The sequence below is a fragment of the Nerophis ophidion genome, linkage group LG04 (genome assembly GCF_033978795.1).
Source record: "Nerophis ophidion isolate RoL-2023_Sa linkage group LG04, RoL_Noph_v1.0, whole genome shotgun sequence".
NCBI classification, from domain to species: domain Eukaryota; kingdom Metazoa; phylum Chordata; class Actinopteri; order Syngnathiformes; family Syngnathidae; genus Nerophis; species Nerophis ophidion.
Window position 1 is genome coordinate 27,500,631 of NC_084614.1, and position 20,668 is coordinate 27,521,298.

At 42.2% G+C, this 20,668-nt stretch overlaps 1 protein-coding gene and 1 pseudogene across 3 annotated transcripts in view; both read left to right on the forward strand.

The window, feature by feature from the left end:
* The first annotated feature begins 2,580 nt into the window (after positions 1 to 2,580).
* Positions 2,581 to 6,496, forward strand: LOC133552159 (uncharacterized protein K02A2.6-like; annotated as a pseudogene).
* Positions 6,497 to 7,608: 1,112 nt separating this feature from the next.
* pafah1b2 (platelet-activating factor acetylhydrolase 1b, catalytic subunit 2) overlaps positions 7,609 to 20,668 on the forward strand; it is an 18,998-nt gene continuing 5,938 nt past the window's right edge. Inside the window, exons 1-6 of one of the 3 annotated variants that reach the window (XM_061897742.1) lie at positions 9,190 to 9,332; positions 9,418 to 9,536; positions 9,928 to 10,015; positions 14,222 to 14,311; positions 17,273 to 17,389; positions 17,640 to 17,762. In XM_061897742.1, coding sequence (XP_061753726.1) covers positions 9,929 to 10,015; positions 14,222 to 14,311; positions 17,273 to 17,389; positions 17,640 to 17,762 — 417 coding nt within the window. In that variant the 5' untranslated portion in view covers positions 9,190 to 9,332; positions 9,418 to 9,536; position 9,928. Of the gene's footprint in view, positions 7,654 to 9,184; positions 9,333 to 9,417; positions 9,537 to 9,927; positions 10,016 to 14,221; positions 14,312 to 17,272; positions 17,390 to 17,639; positions 17,763 to 20,668 lie in introns of those variants that run through there. The other 2 variants (XM_061897743.1, XM_061897744.1) reach the window with 2 other exon arrangements.

A 20,668-nucleotide genomic window follows, 5' to 3' on the forward strand; every position in this document is an offset into this window, starting at 1 on the left:
GTCATTGTATTATAATGAATACAGTCATTGCATCACCAATATATTGGGCAGGGATAGTTTACCAATTTGGACCTACATGTTTTATATGTTTTATATATTTACATAACGCAAGTATTGTCTTCAGATTTCATCATTCTATAGTGATCACATTTGAAAGTATGTTTATCATTTATTTTAGTCGTACTTTTCTGGCTTTGGGAAGTTTCCTACAGTAAACGATTATTTCCCAGCAGGCACAAGACAAAAAACTCAAACCTCATGCTGGAACAACATGCTTTTTGGCGACGTTTAATCAATGTTGGGTTCTGACGTTGATTTGACCATTGAATTTTGGTCATATTCCAATTTTACAAAAAAAATTACAACGTTGAAACAACATACTTTTTGACGACGTTTATTCAATGTCAGGTTGTGACGTTGATTTGACCATGGAAATTGGGTAATTTCTCAACAAACAACACGGATCCAACGTTAGACACCAACGTTGTCTCAATTTTAGTAATACAACTATTTTGCAAAGTTTTTTTAACGTCAGTTTTAAAGGTTGATTGATTAATTGATTGAAACTTTTATCAGTAGATTGCACAGTACATGCACATATTCCGTACAAATGACCACCAAATACGTTTTTCAACTTGTTTAAGTTGAGGTCCACGTTAATCAATTCATGGTAAGGTCATGTTTGTATAATCAACGTTATATCAGTGGGTGGCACGGCGGAGGAGGGGTTACTGCATGTGCCTCACAATACGAAGGTCCTGAGTAGTCCTGAGTTCAATCCCGGGCTCGGGACCTTTCTGTGTGGAGTTTACATCTTCTCCCCGTGACTGCGTGGATTCTCTGCAGGTACTCCGGCTTCCTCCTGCCTCCAAAGACATGCACCTGGGGATAAGTTGATTGGCAACACTAAATGGTCCCTAGTGTGTGAATGTGAATCTGAATGTTGTCTGTATATCTGTGTTTGCCCTGCGATGAGGTGGCGACTTGTCCTGGGAGTACCCCGCCTTCCGCCCAAATGCAGCTGAGATATGCTCCAGCGACCCCCCGCGACCCCAAAAGGGACAAGCAGTAGAAAATGGATGGATGGATGGACGTTGTATCAATATCCATTAGGTTTCTGTCGGTGGAAATTTACATACATTTTTCACAAATATATCTAGGCAACACAGTGTAAGAGAGCTTTGTGCATGTGCCTCACAATACAAAGGTCCTAAGTTGTCCTGGGTTCAATCCCGGGCTCGGGATCTTTTTGTGTGGAGTTTGCATGTTCTCCCCCGTGACTGCGTGGGTTCCCTCCGGGTACTCCGGCTTCCTCCCAGCTCCAAAGACATGCACCTGGGGATAGGTTGATTGGCAACACTAAATTGGCCCTAGTGTGTGAATGTTGTCTGTCTAACGTCTTGGCCCTGCGATGAGGGAACTTGTCCAGGGTGTACAACGCCTTCCGCCCGAATGCAGCTGAGATAGGCTCCAGCAACCCCAAAAGGGACAAGCGATAGAAAATGGATGGATGGACGTTGTATCAATGTCCTGTGCCTGCTGGTATGTCACTATATTATGTTTCTGTTGGTGGAAATTTAAATACATTTTCCACAAATTTATCTAAATAAGTCGGTCATTAAATGATTAATACAAACACAATTAGAGATGTTTGTTGAGGGGAGTAGTTAATGTTTAAAACCCATGAGTTATGTGAAACTAACACGCGTCACTTCTGATACTACTTCGAGAAATAGTTACAGACCTATTGTTTACGGCAGTGGTTCTCAAATGGGGGTACGCGTACCCCTGGGGGTACTTGAAGGTATGCTAAGGGGTACGTGAGATTTTTCAAAAGTATTCTAAAAATAGCAACAATTAAAAAATCCTTTATAAATATATCTAATAAATATTCTACAAAATATGAATGTAAGTTCATAAACTGTGAAAAGAAATGCAACAATGCAATATTAAGTGTTGACAGCTAGATTTGTTTGTGTACATGTTCCATAAATATTGATGTTAAAAATGTCTTTTTTTGTGAGGAAATGTATAGAATTAAGTTCATGAATCCAGATGGATCTCTATTACAATCCCCAAAGAGGGCACTCTAAGTTGATGATTATACTTCTACGTGTAGAAATCTTTATTTATAATTGAATCACTTGTTTATTTTTCAACAAGTTTTAAGTTACCATATTTCCTTGAATTGCCGCCGGGGCGCTAATTCATTTAAAACTGTAGTATTTGTATTATAGAGGGTCCGGTAGGCGGAACCCTCCTGTTTGGGGCAATACTTCCAGTGGGAACCTTTTGTGTGTTGCACTTCTTCCGGAGCACAGAAGTAAACTACCCACTACTCTTCAGCCTGGTGTCGGCGTCCATTCATTCCAAAGTGTCAAGATACTACATTTGGCGACGAGAAAATCGGTGAACTTTTGGAAAGCTGTTCAAGGGGAGGACGGCGGAGAGTTCTAAGACGCGGATTGCAGAAGATGTCGGCCAGCGAGTAACCGGAGCGACTCGGTTATGCGGAGATAGCATCGGAGTACTAACGGCGGAGCTAACGCGTGGAACCGGACCACCAGTAGCGGTGACGGGATGGCCGCGGGTCTGGTAGGAACACTAACGGCGTTTGACAGCCAAAATCTGAGTTGGGAAGAGTATTGTGAGGTGCTGGGACAGTATTTTGAGGCTAATGGAATCGCCGACGCGGGAAAAAAGCGGGCGATATTACTTAGCTCCGTTGGCGGGAAAACGTACAGTTTAATGAGAAACTTGCTGAGCCCGGAGAAGCCGTCGGAGAAAACATTTGAGGAGTTGACAGAATTGCTTCAGTCCCATTACAACCCAAAACCCAGTGAAATTGTCCAGAGATTCAAGTTTAATTCAAGGACAAGAAATGAAAACGAGACAGTGTTGGAGTTTGTAGCTGTGTTGAGGGACCTGGCGAGGCATTGTAATTATGGGGACAAGCTAAAAGAAATGCTGAGAGACAGATTAGTGTGTGGCATCAAGGATGATCGCATGCAACGTCGGTTGTTAGCGGAGTCAGAGCTAACGTTCGAGAAAGCTTTGGAGTTGGTACAGTCCATGGAAGCAGCGAACAGAGATGTGCGTGACCTGCAGGGCAGAGCAGCAGCGGCTGCAGTAAATGTAAACACGGCGGCACAAGCGGTTCATGACATCGACATAAAACCTAAATGGAAGAACACGAGTGGGCAGGTGACGTGCTACAGGTGTGGGGCTGAGCACATGGCACCAGACTGCCGCTTTGTAAATGAGACATGCCATGAGTGTGGTAAGAAAGGACACCTGAGGAGAATGTGCAAGACAGCGCCCCCTAGTGACCAGCGGCGGCAAGTTAAGGGGGGAGGAAAAATGGACAAGTCAATGACCAAGAAAGTAAAAAAACAGCAAACACATTACGACAGCAAACACATTACGTGGAAGAGTCGGAAGGGGCACAATCAAGTGAGGAGGAAGAGTTTTCAATGAACAATTTCAAAGACTCAAAATTGTTCATCTAACTGTGTGGTTATGGGGTCAACTTTTTCCAATTTCAAAGACTCAAAATTGGAAAAAGTTGACCCCATAACCACACAGTTAGATTTAAATGGACATTGTGTGGAGTTTGAAGTGGACACTGGTTGCAGTGTTACTATCCTGACAAGGAAAGAATATAGGAAGTTGTGGACGACTGGAAAAGCAAAGAAATTGCAAAAATGTGAAATTGCATTGAAAAAATAAACGAGTGGAAAAGTGGCAACCCTGGGGAAAGCCAGCGTAACGGTGACACACAAAGACAAAGTCAAACACCTACCGGTAGTTGTGGTAGCAGGAGCAGGACCAAACCTGCTGGGCCGAGCATGGCTCAGAGAGTTAGACATGAATTGTATGTATGTTAAAATGCTAGACCAACCACGGCTCACTCTGGAAGAGGTGCTTCAACAGAATGAAGACGTCTTTAAGGAGGGGCTCGGAACCTGGACAGGTCCGCCAGCCAAGATATACATCAACAATGGCGTGGCGCCGAAGTTCTACAAGCCCAGACCGGTACCATTTGCCATGAGAAAGAAAGTTGAAGCGGAGCTAGAGAGGCTCACAGAGCAAGGGGTAATAGAACCAGTGAAGTTTGCAGAGTGGGCGGCACCAATTGTGCCTGTGCTAAAACCAGACAATTCAGTGCGCATTTGTGGTGACTACAAGCTCAAAGTGAACTTAGCTTCCAAGCTAGAACAGTACCCATTGCCAAGGATGGAAGACCTATTTGAGAAGCTCGCAGGAGGTGAAAAATTCACGAAACTAGACTTGAGCCATGCTTATCAACAAGTATCACTAGACGAAGCATCAAAACCATATGTAACTCTCAACACTCACAAAGGTCTCTTCCAGGTCAATCGTTTGCCATTCGGGGTATCCTCCAGTCCAGCGATCTTCCAGCGGCTGATGGAAGGGGTGATGGCGGGCATCCCTAACGTAGCAGTCTTCTTAGATGACATCTTGCTGACCGGGAAGAGTGATCGCGAGCACTTGGAGACGCTGAGTGAAGTCCTGCGAAGGCTACGAGAGGCGGGACATCAAGTGGCAGTGGGAAGAGGAGCAAGAGCGAGCGTTTGAGAAGTCTAAGGAACTCATGCAGTCTTCTAGAGGGCTAGTGCACTACGACAGCCAAAAAGATTTGGTGTTGTCTTGCGATGCATCGCCTTATGTGGTGGAGGCGGTGTTATCGCATCGAATGGCAGACGGGCAAGAGCGACCCATGGGGTTCATGTCAAGAACACTCACAGATGCAGAGAGAAACTACTCGCAACTAGACAAAGAAGGCTTGGCAGTCATGTTTGGCATCCAGCGGTTCCATAAATATCTCTACGGAAGGAAGTTTGTAATTTGTACCGATCACAAACCACTATTGTCCCTGTTCAATGAGATGAAAGCTGTGCCGCAAATGGCATCCCCCCGCATTCAACGTTGGGCAGTGACATTGCGAGCGTATGAATATGTAATTGTGTACAAACCAGGCAAACATCACAGCAACGCAGACGTGCTGAGCCGTCTTCCCATGCCACAGGAGACCACTCACAAAGATGAGGGACGAGTGTTGATGATGGAGGAAGCAACACTTGTGTCAACAAAAGAGGTGAGCCAGTGGACACGCAGAGACCCAGTCCTGTCACGAGTGTATCAATTCACACAGCAAGGTTGGCCAGAACAGAACACAGATGCAGTGTTCCAACCATATGCAGTGAGGCAAACGGAGTTGAGTGTGCAAGATGGTTGCATCTTGTGGGGGTCACGGCTGGTAGTGCCGCCGCCAGGCAGGAAGGCATTACTAAGCCAGTTGCATCATGGACACCCGGCAATCACCCGAATGAAAGCACTAGCCCGTAGCTACTTTTGGTGGCCCAAAATGGATGCTGACATTGAAGCAGCAGCAAGAAGGTGTGATACATGCCAGGAGCATCGAAATGTGCCCACCGCAGCGCAACTTCACCCGTGGGAGTGGCCTAGCAGACCATGGCAGCGGCTGCACATAGACTACACAGGGCCATTCATGGGACACATGTTCTTGATTGTGATGGATGCATATTCAAAATGGATGGATGCCTACCCAGTGCACTCGGCAACAGCAAACAGCACAATTGAATGTCTCCGGAAAAGTTTCAGTAATCAAGGATTACCAGAAGTGATTGTATCGGATAATGGTGCATGTTTTGTTAGTACAGAGTTCCAGCAGTTCCTCAGCAACAATGGCATTGAACATGTCACTTCAGCACTATATCACCCGTCTTCAAATGGCTGTGCAGAGCGGGCAGTTCAGACATTCAAGTCAATGATGAAGAAAGCCAGGGAGGGCACCATCCACACCAGGGTGGCACGGGTGTTGTTTAGCTACCGCATCACACCGCAGTCGACAACAGGGAGATCACCAGCAGAATTACTGCAAGGCAGGCGGTTGAGGTCAACGCTAGATTTAGTGCATCCAGATCTCAGAACAAAAGTGGAACGGAAACAAGGTAGTCAAAAACAAAACCATGACAAAAATACTCCACAGAGGGGATTTCAAGTGGGGGACGCAGTGTTAACACGCAACTTCAGCTATGGGCCAAAGTGGATCCCGGGGTTTGTCACAAAGGTCACTGGGCCGGTGTCCTACAAAATCAGGGTAGGCAGCGGGTCAGTAGTGCGCCGGCACGTAGACCAGATTCTGGGGCGGCCAGAGGAAAGAGACACTAGAGAACCAGAGAACTCTGCGACGGTTGCAGAGCCGGCGGAGGTGCCGGGGCCCGTGCCGGGGGTCGTGCCATCACCTCCTGAACCTGGGGCTGCGATTGCGGAGCCGGTGGTGATGGTCCAGAGCAGCGTTCCTGAGGGCCGGGCGGCGGGCAGTGCAGCGCCAACAGAGGGAAGCAGTCTGGCCGTGGTGGGGCCGCCTTCTCAACAAGAAGCGGCACCGGTGCGGCGGTCACACAGGACTGTATCGAAGCCCCGGTACCTGAGAGACTATGTAGCATAATAGTTTTGTTCTTTTTAGTGCTGGTTATTTCCCTCCATCAGGAGGGAGAAGTTATTTTGCACATTTTTGAACGGTTATGAATCACAAATAGGTTCGCACAATTGAATGTGTAATTTATTTAGTTTAGTGTTATGAAGAGTAAGTTTTAGCTTAAGGGGGGAGGGATGTAGTATTTGTATTATCGAGGGTCCGGTAGGCGGAACCCTCCTGTTTGGGGCAATACTTCCAGTGGGAACCTTTTGTGTGTTGCACTTCTTCCGGAGCACAGAAGTAAACTACCCACTACTCTTCAGCCTGGTGTCGGCGTCCATTCATTCCAAAGTGTCAAGATACTACAAAAACCTCTTCTCACTCCTGCGCTTACCAAAGGCATGCGGTAAAAGTAAGCATGCGCTAATTATTTTAAAACCTCTTCTCACTCCGGCACTTACCAAAGGCATGCAGTAAAAATTGGAGTGTGATATAAGCTTGGACCTTAAATCCTACTAAATAGCTCTTAATCTTCTTCCCTTTATGCGATTTCAAATTACTGGTATTGAAATCAGCCTCCTCCATTTTGAAAATGATGACAAGGGAAGTGCCACTCGTGACGTCACAAGTTTGACCAGGCGGCAATACTAAGCATGTGCTAATTATTTTGCAAAGCGAGTTTGACCCGGCAGTAAATCAAGGCAGGCGCATAGTATATGCCCTGCGGAAATTCAAGGATATACGGTATTTTTTTCCCAAATAGTTCAAGAAAGAACACTACAAGTGAGCAATATTTTGCACTGTTGTACGATTTAATAAATCAGAAGCTGATGACATGGTGCTGTATTTTACTTCTTTATCTCTTTCTTTCAACCAAAAATGCTTTGCTCTGAGGGCAGGGGCGTCGCCAGACATATTTCACTGGGGCACGTGCCCCACTGTTGATCTGCAGTGCCCCAGTAAAAATTTCACCAATAAAAAAACGCTTCAGAGTTTTAAGTCTACATAACATAGACAACAGTGCCCATACTACCTAATATGGTAATTGGTTGCTACTGTATTCACTCCGTAACAATGAGCACATGGCTAATTAATATGGTAATTCATTCACGTGTGGATCGAGACTTCCGTTGAGAGAGAGAGAAAGAGAGAGAGAGAGAGACAGAAGATGAGAATCACTGCGTGAGGTAGGTAACGTTAGCCAACAACAATTTGTTAATTACATTAGTTTGATTTTGATTTGGCTCAAACTGTAACTCCTAGATGGATTTAATAAAGTTATTCGCCCGCAGCAAGGAAGAAGCAGCCAGGAACGAGAGATGTATGTGATGTCCTAGCTAGCTAGGCAGCATCATTGTCTTAAATTGATGCTAAGTTAGCTAACGTTATTCCTTGTATCAAGACAAACATATTCATTTGCTGTACGAGCTGTCGGGGGAATTTCCAATCAACATGAAACATAATGTTGGTTATTGTCTGCTGGTTCTGCTCAGGACCTCTGCATCAATGATGATTTGGAGTAAGCATGTGTGAGTTGAGTGCTTCTCAAATGGTTTATCTTCAGGAAGAAAAACATTTTTCCATATCATCAAGTCGTAAGCCAAATGTTTAAATCATTCAAGTTTATTTCACAGAAAAATAGCACAGTAGACTTCTCTTGTTAATCGGTGTGACTTTGACTAAAATAATCTTGTTTTTTCACCAGAAAAATGGCTACAGCTAAAGCATCTGGTTTTGTTTCCAGAAAAAATAGTTACATTTCTGTATTTTTTTTCAAAAAGATGGCGGAAAATATCGGGTTTTGTTGCCCCATTTAAATTTTTTAAAAATATATTTCCATGTCTGTCCTGATTCCTCCTCCAATTTGTTAGTCGGTTTGCCTTTTGCTAAAATACTCACTAATAGTCACTAGAAAAATGGCTGAAAATATCTGGTTTTGTTGCCACAATTTGATCTTTTTCTCCCTAAACTTTTTTTTTTCATGCACACATCTGACTGCGACTCACTGAAAATGACACACAATCCACTTTTATGTCACGACCCGGCAGTTGGGAACCACTGGTCAACTGTATAACAGTTAATGTAATATTTCCATGTCTGTCCAGAGTGATTGACCACTTTGCAAAAATGAAAACGAGACATTACAGTTTACTTCTTAGAAAATGATTCCCTGAACAGACACACAACAGTTGTTCATTTATTCTACTACTGTGGCTTTATTGTTTTGTGTATATTTTATAGTTTTGTGTATCTGTAATAGGATTCGCCACTTTGCCATAAATGGAAATTAAATAATATAAAAGAACCCAGAGATGTACGGGTGCTTTATTTTTTGTTTTACTTTTGTAGATGTTAAATTTGCAGATGATTACTGCAATAAATATTTCAAAAAGATTCATTGCTCTTCCTTTTTGCTTTTACCAGTAGCAGTTTAGAAGTCTGGAGTAAAAAAGTGCACAAGTAGGTCAAATGCATTAGTTAATTTCAGGTGGTTAATAAAATATCCATACAACATAATCTGATATGATTTCATAGTTTAAAGCACTATTCATGTATTTTTTATGATAAATAAGTGCTAAAAAATGTTTTTGCTTGCGCGCTTTACACGCTCACATGAATTATTTGTGCCCCAGGTGTGCCCCAGTACAGTATTAGGTCTAGTGACGCCCCTGTCTGAGGGGGTACTTGAATTTAAAAAAATGTTCACAGAGGGTACATCACTGAAAAAAGGTTGAGAACCACTGGTTTACGGTGTCTGCATCCATCTTGTGAATAGTTGCAGCAAATGTTGTCGTCCACGATTAATCCGGGAATGTGCGTAAGATTTGAAAGTAACGCCACCCTAATGACGTTACGACAAATGGTGGTAAGGGCACACTCTTCATCCGCCATAGGATCTTTGGCAGCTGCCTTGACACGCCTTTTGTTGTCTCGCCTACTTGCCGAGCTAGAGTCTTGCCTGATGCTACCATAGCGGGCATCACCCCATCAACAACCGGACAGCTGTCAAATTCTGCACCACAGCGAACGTCAGCCTCGAAGCGAGAAGTGACGGTCTGCTCTCTGCCAGGTTTTGAAATCATATTCTTCTTCTAATTGTGTCCACGGCGGGAATGATAGTCTCAAATGGAGCTGCCACAGTAGTCCTGCAGCGTTTAGCTAGCTAACAAGCTAACGATAAATACAACAAATATAATGACTGACCTCTCAAAAAGGAGACAATTCTGCCGTTAGTAGTCTTCACACACGAGGAAAAAGCTGCACAATGTGCATTTTCAGACCACGCTGTCTGTTCCTAACACGTTAATGTAATTCTTCGCGGTAAATATCAGTTAGCTGATGCTGATGCTTTGCTGCTCATTTAAGTAGCAGCGAATGCATTGACTTTGCATCTCGGTTGCCATTCATTTGTGTCAACAGTGTTCATTTTGGAGAAGGTAACATTGCCGTTGTCTCTGCAGGATGAGTGGCGACGGCGATGGTTTCAACCCTGCTGCAGTGGCTCAGCCAGTAGAAGATGTGCAAGGAGATGGGCGGTGGATGTCACAGGTTGGTTCTATGCATCGTTTGCCAAGAGGGATGTAGTCACCTATGTATCCTGTGATTGGTTTAAAGCAGTGGTTCTTCAACTTATTTTCGCCAAGCACCACTTTAGAAAACACCGGGATCTCCAAGTACCACCATAATGGCCAACAATAAAAGACAGTATCATCGTAGGCCTAGTATAAATGAAAAACAAGGCAGACTTTTTAATTTAACAAGTATATGTAATATATTGGCCACCGAAGCATTACACACTATTTGAACAGTAACACTGTGTTTGAACATAGCAACACAAAACACTGTACTTAAATTCCGCCGATTTTGGCGCCGCCACGGTCATTTCTGTGAATCGTTTAAATCCGGGGAGAAAATTATAGGGGGGGTTAGGTACTCGTGGTTTTTGTCTCCACATTGACCTAGTTATCAGTACAAGGCAGAGAATTCCCGCGAAAAAGATAATGCCAATGGGTGAAGGCACCAGATTGGCTAGCTCTACTATCAGCTGACAACATCAATCAATGACATTGCCCGTTATAGGCGTCTGCATTTGCCGACAATATCTAGTCCCTGATCCTCAATTATTGTGAGCGTTTCTGAACTCGTATTTTGTTTATATTGGTTGTGTTTATCGTCGACTAATCTGGAAAGAAAACACAGTAGCTCTCAATTGACATGTTTCTTTATTGACAAAACAGTTTCAGACATGGTTAAGCTTATTCAAGATAGGAATGCTTCATTGGCGAAAGATATCGATAAGGGCGTGAGAAACAAGTGGAACTGGGCATGGCTCGATATATCTATCTAACTGAAGGTGAAGATTAACAAATATATCGTAGAAGTAGACGAACTGATCAGCGATTTCATTGCAAAGTGCGATGAACCGGGACGTGCTCAGTGCTTATATTGCAAGGACATTGTGGACTATGGATCTCGGGGAAAGGTGGCACTCATTGACCACACGAAATCGGCAAAGCATCTAAGTAAAGTGAGTTTACGGAGAAGTGGGACGGCGTGGCACAGTGGGAGAGTTGCCGTGCGCAACCTGAGGGTCCCTGGTTCAAATCCCACCTAGTACCAACCTCGTCACGTCCGTTGTGTCCTGAGCAAGACACTTCACCCTTGCTCCTGATGGGTGCTGGTTGGCGCCTTGCATGGCAGCTCCCTCCAGTGTGTGAATGTGAGTGTGAATGGGTAAATGTGGAAGTAGTGTCAAAGCGCTTTGAGTACCTTGAAGGTAGAAAAGCGCTATACAAGTACAACCCATTTATCATTTATAAGTATTCTGGTTAATCCATTTGTAGGCCTATTTTTGTCTAAAAACCAAAAGTGTGCAAGAATTTGATATATATGTAAACTTGTATACATACATTTCAGCACATGATACATTTTTATGAAAATATTTGCTAATAAATGTGAAATTTTGGTCAGGAGAATATTGTTGTATTTTGACTCAAAATAGCAGGAAATGCATCCTAAGCTAACATAGATTTCAAAATTTTGTGCACTCGGGTGCAGCAGCTATGCGGCCTTCCGCAAAGCGATGTTTTAGGATTAAAACATTTTCAGCTGATTTTGTAAATCTTCATTCCCATCCCTGCATGCACCTGGGGATAGGTTGATTGGCAACACTAAATTGGCCCTAGTGTGTGAATGTGAGTGTGAATGTTGTCTGTCTATCTGTGTTGGCCCTGCGATGAGGTGGCGACTTTTCCAAGGTGTACGACGCCTTCCGCACGATTGTAGCTAAGATAGGCTCCAGTGCCCCCCGCCACCCCGAAGGGAATAAGCGGTAGAAAATGGATGGATGTAATAATTCCATGTCAAGTCATCATTAAATGGTAAATGTGTTATACATGTATAGCGCTTTTTTTTTTGTTTTTTTTACCTTTTTAAGAAACTCAAATCCCTTTGACACTATTTCCACATTCACCCATTCACACACACATTCACACACTGATGGCGGGAGCTGCGATGCAAGGCGCTAACCAGGACCCATCAGGAGCAAGGGTCAAGTGTCTTGCTCAAGGAAACAGCGGGCGTGACTAGGATGGTAAAAGGTGGGGATTGAACCTGGAACCCTCAGGTTGCTGGCACAGCCATCCTCCCAACCACGCCACGTCGTCCCATCAGAGCCATCATTAAATGGCCGTGATATGTCAAATGCATTAAAAAATCATGTTCTTTTCAAATACCTTTCTAAATGATAACGGTAGTTCAGCCAGGATATGCTCATTTAGAAATTAGATTTACAGCCCCGAAACCTTGTTATTGTTTAATATTTTGATGCCCCGGCCTCCACCGTTTGACCAATCGGAAAGTCAGTGAGTGTGTCACATCCAAGTTGCCAATTATGCACCGCCCTCTTCGTCAAGCTACTGCCACTGGTAAAGTTACTACACATGTCAGACCTCAGTAAATCTAAAAGACGTTGTTACGATTCTCAATTTATTCATGACAAAGCCAGGAACCAAACAAGGATTTGCTATCGGGGACGCCTTCGAAAGATGGAGACGCTTGAAGGCGGAGAACTTGTTTTTAATCTGATGCCAAAGTTGCTAATTTTCTCCTTGATAGGTAGGTCAGGCATTTAGGTTTTGTAATTAGTTTTAATAAATGGAAATGGACATTTCGTATGTAAACTATACTGTATTGTCCAATACAGTCTATGATGTTGTCGACCAAAATCTTGTATGTTCGTGCAACAAATGCTTAGTGTGATGCTCAGCTCCTAATGTAATGCTTAGTTAACATGCCAGCTCGGTCAATGACACACTGACATACAGGCTAACGGGGGAAATATATGCCCGTTAGCCTGTATGTCGATGTGTCATCCAACTGACAGGGCAAAAATATATTTTCAACAAATAAAACCTATGTGGACATGTGCAGTGTCAGTGCCTATTTCGTTCTCAATATGCTGATACGCTGAGGAAATGCGTTCCAACATTAGCAGGGCTGATTGTGGTTTCTGGTACTTTATGTGCATCAGGCACATATGGGGTGGTATTTGCTTGGCACAATATAGTGCTTTACTTGTTATGATTTTCTACTTTGTGTATTGACATGGTAGTAGGCTATAGAATTTATGCGTAAAGTGGTTTATGTGTAGCGTGGGTTGGCTCATAGAATTGCACTCTGCACTGAAAGATGGTGATGTGCGTATATGGAAGAAAAATGCAGTCCGTTGGGTTGGATGCAATATGGAGTTATGCTGAACGAAATGTGGCGGTAATTTTACTGTTGAGTGCATTTACTACATTGTCTATTAGTACCTGTACCTAGTTTGCTACATTATATCAAAGACTTTCAAAATGTGCACGTAATTCTTACCTTACTTACTGTCACCAAGTTTAGAGCAAATCAATGACTATCAGTTCAGTAAAAATCCAAAACGTATGACATTCTGAAAACTAAATTTCATCTGTATCCAAATATTGGGGTATTTTCTTAAGCACATTTTATTCATGCAAGCAAATTATAATCTATGATTAATCACAATTTAACAGTGTGATTAACCTGATTACAGGAATTAATAACTTGACAGTCCTGAATAATATGAATATAGTTTATTTGTCCTCTGCGTGTTGATTTGCTGGGTAGACGTAAGCAGACAATATGGAGAACATTCGGTTTCCACGTGCGTGGTGCAATGAAAATTATGAAGTAAGACGGTTCTGTTTGTGTTTTGTTTATTTTGGCGCCGACTACAGCCTATAATTGAGATTGTGAAGGCTGATAAACTGTTGATACATTACAATATTTAATTAACTGATTATTTGGGGCACGGCTAGATGGAGCCTGCGTACCACTTGATGTAACCGGCGTAACACAATTTAAGAATAACTCGTTTAAAGAATTAATGCAAACGGAAGTAGCCAAGAAATGCATGTTTGCTAACATTACAGAGTTAATGTCTGTGGTTTTGTCTCTTGTGATGATCTTGTTTTAAGCATAACTTAGATGCAGCTGTCTTTTAGAGAAATATTTTATCCACCTTGTTAGTAATGCCACATGGTAGGTCTCTGCAAGGTTAATCCATTGATGCCAATAGGACTGAGAGAATCTGCTTCAGTCCAAGTTCTCCATCGCATGGTATGCCAGACATCTCACTTTACAGCTGCGGGATTTGTCTGGATGGGACTATTCACAAACAAAGACGCTGACTTAACCTAATTCAACCCATATTGTTTTTTTGTGTTTCTTATTTTGCAGCACACTCGATTTGTGCAGGAGTGCAAAGATGGAGAACCTGATGTGCTTTTTGTGGGGGACTCTATGGTACAACTAATGCAGCAATATGAGGTGAACATTGTTGTTTGCACTAGATCAGAGATGGGCAAACAATGGCCCTGGGGCTACATCCGGCCCGTTGGTCTTTTTAAATATTGCCACAACAAAACTGATATTAGACTTCAGCGCATTGGCAAAAAAAGGGTGTTAGACAACACTGCTCTCACTGAAAGAGAATGTGTTAACCCTGTAATACCATGTTTGTGTTTCTTTGAGGTTCTGATATTATATTGTTGAAAATAGCTGCATAGCCCATGTTTGGGAAGTCTACTCTTAGTTCCATCAGATATATGCTTTGAAATGCGTCATTTGTTCCCCCGGCCCTTCTGTTAAATTTCAAAAGGTAGTGTGGCCCCTGAGCCTAAAAGTTTGCCCATCCCTGCACTAGATGCTTACATCCAGTGTAAAGACACTCAACTACCGTATAAGTTTTTTAAAATAATTGCTTTAACAGTGGCTGTTCCTGCACTATTAGTTGGACTTGTGTTTTATCTTAAGCATTCCTGCTACATCATTTTACACACTATGGTTATGGTGTTATTTTTTTTCCAAACATGCATACAATTACAATACGATTCATCACGGTAAGAATTTCTCATTACATGTCCGAAAAGGAGTAGGAAGAAGCAGAGTTTATTTAATCTTAGCTCTTTTTGTTTCAATTTCTAACACGATTGTTTGTACTCAATCTGTAAAACAGTGAATAAATAATTAAATGAGTAAGTAAATAAATGTGTGTATGTATGTGTGTGTGTGTGTGTGTGTGTATATATATATATATATATATATATATATATATATATATATATATATATATATACTGTATATATAAATAAGGGCTGTGAATCTTTGGGTGTCCCACGATTCGATTCAATATCGATTGTTGGGTCACGATTCGATTCAAATTCGATTTTTTTTTTCAACTCAACACAATTCTCGGTTCAAAAAAGATTTTTTCCCGATTCAAAAGGATTCTCTATTCATTCAATACATAGGATTTCAGCAGGATCTACCCCAGTCTGCTGACATGCGAGCAGAGTAGTAGATATTTGTAAAAAGTTGTTATCATTTTAAAGGACAATGTTTTATCAACTGATTGCAATAATGTAAATTTGTTTTAACTATTAAACAAACCAAAAATATGACTTATTTTATGTTTGTGAAAATATTGGGCACAGTGTGTTGTCAAGCTTATGAGATTGCACCAACAAAAATTCCTGGTTTGTGAACCCTTGGACAAAGATTAGCTGGTATTGTTGTGGACAAAGATTAGCTGGCCGGGAAAAAAAGCGCTATATAAATATAATTCACACTTTGCTTGGCTGCAGTAGAACAAGCTATTTTATACTCAGAATGAATGAGAAAACAGTTGCGTCAGCTGTCGCTAAAGTATCTTGATTCTAAACAAAAATTGTACGAATCCTAGCGCATATTTACATATGTGAACACAAAAGTACATATTTGACCACTTTTTTTTAGTATTTTAGGGAAAGCTCAACTTCCTTTGCAGTGTTAGAGCAATCTAACACTGCAGGTTTCAATCCCAGCAGGTCTTGTAGGTAAACAGCCTCTGACGAAGTCAGCAAGAAATATTTGTAACTTGTGGACAAAGTTTGGCTCTCAGGGCTCCAGCACCCCCTGCGACTCCGAAAGGGACAAGCGGTAGAAAATGGATGGATGGATGGATGGATTTTACCCATCCCCTTGTTTCACCCCCTGGGAGGTGAGGGGAGCAATGAGCAGGAACGGTGGCCGCACTCGGGAATCATTGTGGTGATTTAACCCCCAATTCCACCCCTTGATGCTGGGTGTCAGTGCCTCGGTTTTACCAAGAATTGCGTGCGTCTTCCTTACGGTGGATCAACATTAATTAAGTGTATAGAATCGTACTGACTGTAAAAAGTGACATGACATCATATAAAGCAGTTCAAAGCTTTGATGGTTACTTTCAAACTAGTAAAAAGAGCATAATTTGCTGTCATCTCTGTCAGTAGAAATGTTCGCATTTCAGCCTTCAAACATTCTGCCTACACATGCTGCAGTGAATTGTTTATGATTTTTATGTTTTATACACGCACACTCAAACTAATTACAATTGTTGTCCAAGAACAATTAAAAATATCTACTAAATACATTTAAAAATTACTCACAATTAACTCAATACTTGAGTAGATTTTTCACAGAATACTTACCTTTTAATCAAATAATTATTTTGATAACTAATTTTTACTTTTGCTTGAGTTATATTATCCGAAAGTAATGGTACTCTTACTTGAGTACAATTTATGGGTACTCCACCCACCTGTGGCCATTTTACATTAAAAGTATTGGATAGTTCTAACTAATATCTGTCAGTAGACTATGGAAGCACTAAAAACTACAACATGGCTGACGGGGTGGAAACGCAGTTGGAGGGGGCTTGACCTGGAGGAGGTCTTCGGCATGCAAATTAGACCGCCCACAAAACGGCACATTTTAAGAGATATTTAAAAAGCATTTTGAAGATGGTCTGTAAAACAAACTCTATGCACAATTTTGACCAAAGCACCACCATTACATGTTATATAGACCACAAAGAAGTGTTTTAAAAGTAGAAAAAAATCATATGATCCACTTTTAATGAACCGTGGCTCCCCATTGGTGGCAGCACTCATGCAGCATGATGTTAACTACAATGATCTTGCTTCTCACTTGCCAGCTATTGAGACAATATTGGCTGTGTGTTCACTTATTTTCAGTGCATAGCCAATCTTTACTCCCATACGATCTATACATCGACTACATTCAAGTATAACTAGGGTTCCGACTACTCTGACGTATAACTAGGGTTAATTTCAATAGGATTGCCCTTTTGAGAATATATAGCGATGTGAAGGAGGGAATGTGAGATAATGTGTGTTTGAAATGAAATGCAAACCAAATATTTAATGTGTGGACCCGCGAAAAACTGCAATGTGTATTTTGCATACAAAGGTCTGGAGGGAGTTGTTCTCACCTCTTCACGCCCTCAACTTTGGCATTGGAGGCGACACCACCTGTAATGTGTTGTGGCGGCTGCAGAACGGAGAGCTGGAAAACATCCGTCCCAAGGTTAGTCTCACTCAGCTGCGCACATAAACAACGCCGAGTTGTAGCCTTTTGGTCATGCACAAACTGTCCCTGACAGTTCATGCACTTATCTGCCTCTGACCTCGCCGTCTTGGCTTTATATTGTGCCGGTGGCTTGATAGGGTAATCAAAAGCAGCTTTTTAAAAACCCAACTGGAATGTTGTTATTGAGTTCTGTAACTGCGATACTGAAATTAGAATGAGTCTAACATCTGTATTTGGTTTTGTCCAGATTGTAGTGGTGTGGGTAGGAACCAACAATCATGAACACACAGCAGAACAAGTTGCTGGAGGAATTCTCTCTATTGCAAAGCTGCTCACGTCCCGTCTCCCCAAGGCAAAAGTAGTCGTGCTGGTAAGCTCACACTCTTCTTTTGGTTTTTAGCTTTGGTTATTAGCCAATACGTAAAGCAAACACATGTTGTAGTTTTACCTTTTAAAAGTTACAGCTTCTTAGGTAATTTAAATGATACACTGGCATCTATAATTACCTATGTTAGTGTCCGTCATACTGGTTTAAAAGCCAGGACACTAGCATCAGTGTTAACTAAGGGTGTAATGCTACGAGTATTTGGATTTTAGTGTATGGCCTTCGGTTCAGTACAGAGGCGTACAGAATATGGTATGCAGTGGAACCTCTATTTCTGAACATATTTCGTTCTTCAACATTATTCGCAAACTGAAAAGTTTGTATAGTAAGGCAGAGCTCCCTGTCAGATTTAATGTAAACATGAATAACTGATTTTAGCCTTGACAAAAGTCTTTATTTTTGTAAGAAACTGCACACTTTGAAGAAACTATATTATATATATGTATATGTATATGGATATATATATATATATATATATATATATATATATATATATACATATATATATATATATATATATCTTGATTGGATCATCCAGAGAATAGTGCTCGATACTGTGGTAGAGCGCAATATGTAGGTGTGGGAAAAAATCACAAGACTACTTCATCTCTACAGATCTGTTTCATGAGGGGTTCCCTCAATCATCAGGAGATTTTAATGGAAGCATTCACATACAATGGTTTATATAGAGCACAGAGTGGGTGGGTACAGGCAGGCGTAGGGTGTGGTGATTGGCTCATGTGTTACCCAGGAGGTGTTTCCGTCTGTGGCGGCATGTTGAAATGATTTCACTGCGCTTGTTGAGGGATGATAGATCTGGATGATATATAATAAACAGTTTCTCTTTTAAGCATAGGTTGCATCTTTTATTACCACTGTTGTAAGGTGTGCTGGATGCAAGAATTTGCCATGTTATTGAATATTCAACATTATTGTCTTTGAGGTTCCAAATGTGTTTGCTGAGTTCTGTAGAATTCCGCAAAGTCTGGTTTCTAAAGGAGGCGTTGTGATTATTCCATCTTGTTTTGAACGCTCCTTCGGTTAATCCTACGTATGTGTCGGATGTGTTAATGTCCTTGCGTGTTACCTTTGCTTGGTAAACGACTGATGTCTGTAAGCACCTTCCGTTGAGAGGGCAATCAGGTTTCTTGCGACAGTTACATTCATTATTGGTTTCAGAGTCGTTTGGTCTGGGGGTGGGCAGTCCTTTTGCAATTGCTTTGTTGTGGTTTGAAATGATTTGTTGCATGTTATTCATACAGCTGTAGCTCAATTTAATGTTGTTCTTGTTGAATATTTTTCTTAGGGTGTTGCCTTTGGGGAAGTGTTTGTCGATCAGAGTGAGGAACTTGCAGCCGATGTTGGTTGAGACGTCTTTGCTGAATGGCGGATTGTACCAGATGATGTTGTTTCGTTTTCTGCTCTTTTTTGGTTGGTTTCCTGGAGTAGGTTCATAGGTGAGGGTGAAGTTGTATCCGCTTTCATCAAGTGCTTTCTGGTACGGGGGGGTTGCTTGGTCGAATTCAGCTTTGCTGGATGACAGCATCGATAGCCTTTTATTAATTCCGGTAGGTATTCTTTTCGTGGTGGTGGGTGGGTGGTTGCTGTCATGGTGCACGTATTGGAGTGTTGTGTTGGGTTTCGTGAATGGTTGGTAGCTGTTATTTCTCAGGTTGAAAGTTACGTCGAGGAAGTTGACGGTTTGCTTGTTGGCTTCAATCGTGATCCGTAGGCCGTTTCCTTTGAAGATTTGGCATATGCGCTTCTTGGTGTTCTCGCTGCTCCTTGGCGAGGCGCGGCACACTGCCAGTCCGTCATCACGGTAAATACCAAGGTTCAGGTTGAGGCTAGCAAGCTGGGAGAGGAGGAAACTCCCAACGAGTTTGCACGTTTCTGCTCCGTCAAAACTCCCCATAGTAACGTCAAATGTTGAATTGTTCTTTTTTTGCCATGGTGTACTGTTGTGGATGAGTATGGAGTTCTTTGCGTGGATGATGATGTTTCTTTCGTTGCCTGTGATTGAGTCGTAGTCCGAGGCGAAGTTTAGTGCTTGGGTCAGTAGGTCTTGCGTGATGGAAGGGTAAAACTCTTCGATGTCGAAGGAGATAAAGTTGTGTTGTTGTTTGTCTTGGATGTTGTTAAACCATTTGATTACTGCTGCTGTATTTCTCCATTGGTTGAGTGGTGTTTTGTCCTTGATTCTTGCGTTGATTCTGTCCAGGATTATTTTGCTGATTTTTCCTATTTCGGATTTAGTTGGGTTTATTAGTCGGCATGTTGGGTTATTTGCGAAGTTGGGTTTGTGGTCCTTCAATGTGATGAAGGCTTCTTTGTTGGCTGTGGCGTCCACCCTGTCCTCAACCTTCTTCACCCTGTCCCTGTTCGGTTGCGATCCGCTTGTTTTCCAGGTGGATGTTCTGTAAAGTGTTGGGTTGCGCTTTTTTGTATGATTTGGTGATGCTTTTGTCCAGTAAAGAGTTATGTTCTGGTATGTCCATTCTGTTGAAGTTTGTGGTTTTATCGGCGGCTATGATGAGGTTGCTTACTTTCTTGATGCGCTCCGTGTCATTTTTCAGCTTGGTGAGGAATGGGTTGCGGGCTGGCTTAAATTTGACTGATTGTATCATTTTGAGCATGTCGTTCTCAAAGTCCTTTAATTCCTTGACTGTGGGTGGGTTCTTGGTAGATTTGAATCCGTAAGTTTCCTTTTGCGTTCCTTTTGTTTCAGAGTGGAGGAAAAAGTGTGCTTTCCACCGCATCCTTCTTAGGAAGTGTTCCGTCTTTTCTATGAGTCTTTGCTTGTAGTCCTTCTGCGCGGGTATGGGAATGTTCTTCGTGGAGTAGTCGATGCTGAACTTTTCCATTTCAGATCGTCGTACAGTGCTCAACAA